Source organism: Dysidea avara, chromosome 13 (genome assembly GCF_963678975.1).
Source record: "Dysidea avara chromosome 13, odDysAvar1.4, whole genome shotgun sequence".
Classification (NCBI taxonomy): domain Eukaryota; kingdom Metazoa; phylum Porifera; class Demospongiae; order Dictyoceratida; family Dysideidae; genus Dysidea; species Dysidea avara.
Window position 1 is genome coordinate 3,533,098 of NC_089284.1, and position 8,134 is coordinate 3,541,231.

General features: G+C 39.0%; 1 protein-coding gene across 2 annotated transcripts; it reads left to right on the forward strand.

Annotated features, from left to right (window-relative positions):
- Positions 1-1,067: 1,067 nt before the first annotated feature.
- LOC136242858 (uncharacterized) lies at positions 1,068-7,954 on the forward strand. Of its 2 annotated transcripts, XM_066034350.1 has the most exons (15): positions 1,246-1,357; positions 1,470-1,508; positions 1,670-1,840; positions 2,547-2,726; positions 2,903-3,001; positions 5,054-5,241; positions 5,289-5,370; positions 5,425-5,634; positions 5,897-6,351; positions 6,406-6,511; positions 6,592-6,755; positions 6,821-6,899; positions 6,954-7,088; positions 7,370-7,534; positions 7,595-7,954. In XM_066034350.1, exons 1-15 carry the CDS (start codon positions 1,336-1,338, stop codon positions 7,906-7,908), a joined length of 2,409 nt encoding a protein of 802 aa, XP_065890422.1. In that variant the 5' UTR covers positions 1,246-1,335; the 3' UTR covers positions 7,909-7,954. The 2 variants fall into 2 exon arrangements, with proteins under 2 accessions (XP_065890423.1, XP_065890422.1); XM_066034351.1 differs by lacking the exons at positions 1,246-1,357; positions 1,470-1,508 and adding an exon at positions 1,068-1,172.
- The last annotated feature ends 180 nt before the right edge of the window (positions 7,955-8,134 follow it).

Here is an 8,134-nt window from a genome sequence, read left to right on the forward strand (position 1 = left end):
CACTCTAATAAAGTAGTCAGTGTGCAGCGAGCTATGTAAGAATTTTTATGTAGTTTATCAGCTAGAAATGGTAGCTGGTGAGGTGGAAAACTCTTGTCAGTTGGTTGTGACCTTTTTTTTTTTTTTTTTTTGGTCTCACCTTACCAAACTATAGAAATAAGTCTGGGTCAGCCCAGCGGAGCCCCCCCTCATATCAACTACTTCCTCCGCCGCTGGATGTAGCTATAAGCAGTAGCAATCACTGAATTGTGATTAAGGTGGCAATAAATTAATTCATGGGAAACAATCTTCTATAGGCATTCACACACACACACACACACACACTGATTTCTTCGCTACTTTTCATAACTAGAAATCAGCGGCGGAGGAAGTAGTTGATATGAGGGGGGGGCTCCGCTGAGCTGACCCAGACTTATTTCTATAGTTTGGTAAGGTGAGACCAAAAAAAAAAAAAAAAAAAAAAAGGTCACAACCAACTGACAAGAGCTTTCCACCTCACCAGCTACCATTTCTAGCTGATAAACTACATAAAAATCCTTACATAGCTCGCTACACACTGACTACTTTATTAGAGTGATTGCTCTATTAGAGTATCTCGATCTTTATCACGGTTTTCAGCCCCACTCCAAGAAAGATAATTTCGGTGTGATATCATTCTGAGGGGGAGCTTTAGCCCCCTAGCCCCCCCCCCCTTTCCGCCGCCTATGCTAGAAATTACATCAAAGTTAATTTAAATCTTTCATGCAGACCACTTTTCTGTGTGGGGTGGTTTCCACAAAGCATGTACCAGAATACATGGATAAATATTATAGTGATAACTGTAGCTAATCCTAGCCAGAGTTTTGAAGCATAATAGTCTCCACTCCTCATGCAGGTAGCTAATTAATTCTACCACATAGCCAACTTTGTAGCTACAGTATTAAGGTAGCCGCTGCAGGCCTAGATTTTTATCTTCTGTGCATGCTACATTATTAACTTTTGAGCATAGGTCTAGTATACTTTGAGTGACTTCATACAGCCTCTATACCCACCGAGTTGGTATAGTGTAATACGTTGACTTTAAGATATTTACGCATCAGGCGCTTATATTTAAATAACAGGGTGAAATAAACAATTTTAATCGCCTTAAAATACTCAAATGGTTTGGCAGCAGTTGAGAATCTAGGAGTGAGGTACTAATTGCTATGTTACTTTGAGATTTCTATTTTCTTACTGTACGTGTGCACGCACGAACTTTTTGTACATCAACAGTTTGTATCACACGCATGCGCAAAACCTAATACGGTAACTACGTACGCTTTCTTCAAGCACTAAAACGAATTACTGCTGTATAAAATGAAGACATTGCTTTTACTAGGTGAGGTTTTATTTTTCATGATTAACTACACCGTTTACTTGATCTAGGTTGTCTGTTTATTCGTCATTAATTAGCTAAATTGTTATAAAGATTGTACGTGATTGTCTTACAGCTCTGATTGCTTCAGCGGCAGTTGCCCAAGCTTTTGAAGGTAAGGAAGACCCATAAATAACAGTATCAACAATGACCAGGTTTTTACAACATTAACTACAGATCTGAGATAGTGCATGGTATCAAGGGGTGGGGGTGAGAGGCTTGTAATCAAGCCTTTATTCATTGTTTTGCTTCTTGCATTTTACCTTTGAATATTAGGTTGTGAAGATCTTCGGGATACAGCAAGATTACAGTGGCTGGATTGTAACGGTGATCGTTATGCCCAGGAACAATGTATTACTGATCTGGAGTGTTTTTGTGTTCATCCTATAACTGGGAATAGGATGGAGTACATGTCTTACCGGAGGGGAGATCATCTGTCCTGTAATGGTAAGTGACACCACTTGCTATAGTCTCGCTGCTATCTCAGTACAAGAACTTGTACAAAATATGTGTGGTTGTTTAATTAGAGTGTTTTGGTGATTAGTGTGTGTTCTATTAGAGTGTTTTGGTGATTAGTGTGTGTTCTATTAGAAAACAGTTCACAATGTTGGCATAGATTTTAATTACACATAACTAATCATGCAGCAGTATTCCTTAGATTAGGTCAAATTGGGGAATGTGGGCCACAATGTTCTATATAGAGTCGCAGCATTAAGCAGAACTTTGTGTACATATAACATAGTTCGGGATATTTACAAAGGCCAATTCAGACAGACAGCCTTATATTGTATCACAGTGACCTGATTAATCATGTTTTTCACTGTAGATATTATTATTATTATTACTGCTTTACAGTGAAGGTCTGACAACAACTTGTGCTGCAGCTCTTGAGTTACCTAATAAACAGAACTTGAAAATAACATTACTTAATATGACTAAAGCATGATATGAGTATGTTATTTATTATGTATCTGTGTGTCAAGTCACAGTTTGGTTGGCTCTTTCACTCTTCATACTCTTAAATTGAGCCATGCATTTGTTCTCTGAACTGGCTTGTATACGCTGGATAGGTTCTCTAGCACCCAAGTGGTAGAGTAAATAATCCTTACTTGTTTCAAGTAGTCACAAATAAGCTATGTGTTTGTATCTGTAGATGGTAATGGAGAATCTGATTATGATTATGATGACTTTGATTTCTTTGATTATGACTTTGAGTTTGATGAAGAAGATTGTCTTGATCATGACTTGATGGTCCTCTTATGTGGTGGAAGGAATTGTATCCGGGAGCCTTACAGCAATGAAACCTGTAGAGAGTGTATAGATGGATGTACTGGTTAGTAGTACCACACTTACACACTTACACATGTACGTGCACACACACACACACACACACACACACACACACACACACACACACACACACATATACACACACACACACATACCAAACATGCACTGCACACTGCTTTACAAACATCTCACATGTACTCTACTGTACATAACTTACAGGGACTCTACATGTTGATCAGTGCAACAGTACAGCTGACTGTCCTAGCAACAGCACCTGTGTAGCTTCTGGAGTTTTTGGGGAGTTAGAATGTGTTGAATGTAAGTAAAGGCACATGTGCATGATACTGTAGAATATAATACAGTACTTACAACAGGTTTACAAGTAAATTTGTATATATTACATGTATGCAACTTATAGGATAATATAGCTAATAGCCCAGTGGAAGCGTATCACAGACATTTTTAGTCTATTTCATCTGTGAGGATTAAATTTTATAATTAGCAATGTATTTCAATGAAACCCCTCCCCCCCCCCCCCCCACTGAGGGATGCTGTTTATGTCTGACATTGAAGCATTTCACTGCAGTTATATTGTTTCGTCTAATTTTAATGACATTTCTTGCCATCTTTGATTTCACAATTGTTGTATAACTCAAAAGCTAATTCAAAGTACAGTACCTCTGTCATGATAAACACCACAGTGTATGTTCTGCAACACTCTGTACCTAAGTACTATCCCAATAGGGACCTGTGAGAAAGCTAAATGCTGGGAGTCAGAATCTAAATATAAGGATAACACTACACCACTGCCTTTTTGACATAAAACTTTTGATGGGTATACCTGAGTTTGCATTGACCTTTAATAATTGTGTATGTGTGTGTGTGTGTGTGTGTGTGTGTGTGTGTGTGTGTGTGTGTGTGTGTGTGTGTGTGTGTGTGTGTGCGTGCAGTGGTAGGGGAAGTTGTTGATGTGAGAGAGGGGAGTATAAAATCTCTGGCATTAGGGGCTATGCTCCCCAAAAGCTATATATAGCCATTTTATTTAAAACAGATTGATTGGATTGATTGATTAATTTTTGATTAAACTCTTCTGTTCAGCATAGCCAATCTTCCACAGAGGAATGTAGGAAGAAAACACACAATAGGTATATACAAAAACAGTATACAAAGAACAGACAATTGCAACCATATACAACTAGAAAACGAGTACAAAACATCCACAAAAATGCACATAAAACACTGACAGCATTAGTATACAAATCAGTTTAGTGAAGAGAACTCTGACAAGGATGGCTGTGCACAGCTTTAGCAAAATTGTGGTATTCCTCAATGAAAAATTCTTCAGGTAAGTGGTTCCACCATTCAGCAGCCTTGAATCGAAAATATTGTTGGGTAGTAGATAGTCGACACCTTGATGTATTGGCAAAAGCTGAACAACACTGTGTATTCTGGCTATGTTGTGTCCCAATGGTTATTGGAGTATCAAGGGGGATAGTATGTTCTAGATCTGTTGAGTAATAGTGATGCAGGACACAGAGACTACAATATTGAATGCCCCAATTTTGAAGATACTGCAACTGGTTAACTTGGGCATAATCCAAGTGAAATATCACAAGAGAGCCAACCAGTAACTTAATCACAACAGTATTCAGACACTTCCTGTAAGAATTGATCCAAAATAAATAGTATGACATCTTATTACAAACATAAGAAACTTGGAAAGACCAAGTAAATTTTTCATCAAACATAATTCCCAAATATTTCTGCTGGGTAACTCTCTGTAGAGAAGTACCATCTATAGATACTGGTGGAATTGAATCATTACATTTTAGTTAAACTTACACTAGACTTTGTAACATTTAATTACTTGAATGAATCTATTGTAATAATGATTCCAAATCCTCCATAATTTGACTGTGAACAACTGAAAACAGGCTATTTGCAGTCAATGCTTTGGCAAAGTGTTCAATGTAACTACATCTGTATAAAGATAATACAGCATTGAACAGCAGCCTTTAAGGTGCAGTAGGAATTTATAAAACTCTGAAATTGAGAGGTAAGTTGTTTAATTCTTATTTTAGGAACACGCTGTATGAAGCACTTTGATTGTTCTATTGAATGTTCTGTAAGAGTATATCACAGTTGTCAGCCCTGGAGTATAGTTTTGCTTGTTCTTGGTGGAGCAAGGGGGAGTTTAACCTCTAGTCCCCTTATTTCTGCCACTTTGTGTGTGTGTGTGTGTGTGTGTGTGTGTGTGTGTGTGTGTGTGTGTGTGTGTGTGTGTGTGTGTATGTGCATGTGTGTGTGTATGTGCACTTGTGTAAATATGCAATCCACAGATAGTATCTGGTTATCTGTTTATTTCATTAGCTATCCCAGAGGGAGGAATGTGTCTGCTTGATGATGACTATGGACAAGGGTTTGATTTCTATGACTATGACGACTATGATTTTTATGATGACTATGAAGATGATTATTACTACGATTATGACTTTGATTTTAAGGATGACGAGGAAGATATTTTCCAAAGTGTTTTGTTCTTGGTGGATTCTGCAATAGTATGTACATAGCATGCATGTGTACTGGATGACAATACAACATCCAGGAGTTTGCTGGAAGGGAATGCCCAAGGCATCAAGTTTGTAGAAGAGTCAACAGTACCACCAGCACATGTCAGAACAGAACAGGTAACAAGATACTGGCAGGAAACTAATAACATGATCTTTTTGTGTGAGTTGTAGGTCCCTGTTTTGACCGAGGTGGCCATTCATCCAGAGAAAGAGGACGCCAGGGTTTTGGTGGTGGTGGCAGCAGTTTACGGTGTATTGACGATGGCACTTTTGACCCAGAACAATTTGACGGCATAGAACATTGGTGTGTTTATCCTGGCAATGGATCAGAGATACCTAACACAAGATCAAGAGGAAGACCACGAAAATGCAATGATCTAGGTATGCTTATTGTGTACTTCACACAATGTGGAGCCTCAGTTATCCAAAACCTGAGTGCCAGTTCATCCAAAAAAGTGTTAAGACAATAAATTTGTTCAAATAATCTATTCAACTATTCTAATAGAACAAACACTTACTCTAACAGAAAACATTAGTACTGGCAAAATACTCTAATTTAGATCACTTTTAGTACTTGGATAACAGAGACTCAAGATTCTGCTGTGCAGCTTGTCTCACCATTGATTTGTATTCCTGATTTCAGTATACCAAGATTGTACAGTGATGATCAATGACTTCGAGTTTGATGTATTTCATGGTGATATGGGAGTGCGTGTCACTGGAAACACCTGTTCAGAATGCCTCTGCAACAGTGGAGCCTTCACTTTCTGTGAAAACATCCAATGTCCATTCACTGCTACTCCTACTGCTGTTCAGTCCTGCACTGAAGATGGAACAACATATGAACATGGAGAGACTTTTGATAGTGACTGTAACATTTGTGTGTGCATCAATGGAGAGGTAGTTTGTACTCATATGATATGTCCTGATGATGAAGATGATGATGATGACACACAGCCCTCTGGTGTCTCCATGTGTCACACCCTAGCTCGCCGACCAGTTTGTGCAAGGGACCTGCGTACCTACCCTAATCTGTGTGCTGCTCAGGCTGCTGGGTTCAATCAGCTGGAGGTGGCACCAGGTGCCTGCACTAGACAAGTATGTGCAGTGTACTCATCTGTATCCTCATGACCATGGTAATATTTTGTTTAGTCTATTTGTAATCTTCATCCATGTGGCCAAGGATTACGCTGTTTCCCACTTGCTACTTCTTGTACAACTAGGAGTAGCTGTTCTGCTGATGATTACAGAGTATGCGGTAAGCAGAAATGACCACGATGCTGCATGTTTGCTTATGTGTGTTAGAGTGAATGCATGTACTTGTTGTATTGTCAATAGTGAATGCCTCTACGCTGAGATGTCCTGTTATCAACAGCACTGCAAACCAAGTGTGTGGCCTAAATGGTCGGACTTATAGTAGTGTCTGCCAAATGTTACAATTGAGTGACACTCAAGTGCGCTTTCCTGGTTCCTGTAATCGCAGTGACTGCACCAATAATTCTGTAAGCAACCCATTGTAACGTTTTGAACATAATTATGTGGTGGTGGATTTTGTGTGCTTTTAAAGGTATGCGGTACTGATGGAGTCACTTACAGAACTATTTGTGATCTTAGAAGTCAACCGAATGTCCGTGTTGACTATGGAGGTATTAATTATGGCATTGAGTACACAAAATATATATTATTACTTTTTATCGCAGGGAATTGTGTAACATTGACAGCTAATGAAACAGTAAACACATTCTGTGCAAGGGTGCGTGCTAGTGGTCGATGCCCTAACAGAACAAACTGCAGCACAATAACCGTCCCCTCAGATGGATGCTGTCCAATATGTGGTAGGTGATGCAGAAATACTGAAGCTTTTCACATACTAAATCTTGACATACAGACCACCTGCACACAATTAACAATGTACAGCTATGTTACAATGCAAACAATGAATGTACATATTATAATATCCCAAAATTCACTAACGTAAACACTTAAAGGATCTAAACACGACTTACATGAGATTTGTACTACTGTAGGCATATACATGTCCTGCTTATTTGATACACTCCTAAAAGTATACGGTTGTTGTCAATATAATGTCACTTCCACATGGTACAACTCACAGGTGGTGGTTTGAGTATTGCATATGACCAGAATGGTCTAGACAGTTATGATGACATCATCACTGAGGCTAGGACAACTAATGGTATGGGGAGAATAATGACCCGATCAAGGGTGGTGTCAGATCCAACTAACAGATGCTTGGTAGAAGCTGAGTTCACATCAAATGGTAATATAATGTGATAATGACTACAATCTACTGCAAATAGTTACCCATCTTTGTTATTAGGTGATTTAGAGCTCCTCTATGTTGCTAGAAATAACTCGGATGCTTCTGCATGTGCAGCACAAGCGACCATCGTAGCCAACTATATTAACAATGTTGCACGCGGTGGTGGTGTCAATAGACGACGACGTCAGGAAGAGCAGGAGGTCACAGTGGACCCTATATTCAGCTATATGATCGTAGCATCTACTCTTGAACAAGTGGCTAACACCACTGATGATACTCCAGCAAACAATAGTGCTGGAGTCACTATACCGAATACTTTTATCTTGTCTTGGGTTTTGGTGCTGCTGCTAATGTTGATGCTTGTAAATTGATGACTACAATTTATTTTTGTTTTGTCAGTGTTAATGACAAATAATATTATGAATGTATTCATCAGCAGTGCAACCTTTATAAATACCTAAGGTCAGGCAGACCTGTCCTGCAGGGGGGAGGGTGGTGTTTCAGCACCCCATGCACTCTGTCTTATGTGTTGCATACTTTCTTTTGCCGGATCATGGTACTAACTATAGAACTTATAACGCCATATCTTCATAGTTT

Bases quoted from the DNA above. Each gene is read 5' to 3' on its own strand.
- LOC136242858 (XM_066034350.1), top strand. From the start codon at position 1,336: ATGAAGACATTGCTTTTACTAG. The intron at 3,002-5,053 runs GTAAGTAAAGGC...TTATTTCATTAG, and splicing joins GGAGTTAGAATGTGTTGAAT to CTATCCCAGAGGGAGGAATG. The intron at 5,242-5,288 runs GTATGTACATAG...TACAACATCCAG, and splicing joins TCTTGGTGGATTCTGCAATA to GAGTTTGCTGGAAGGGAATG.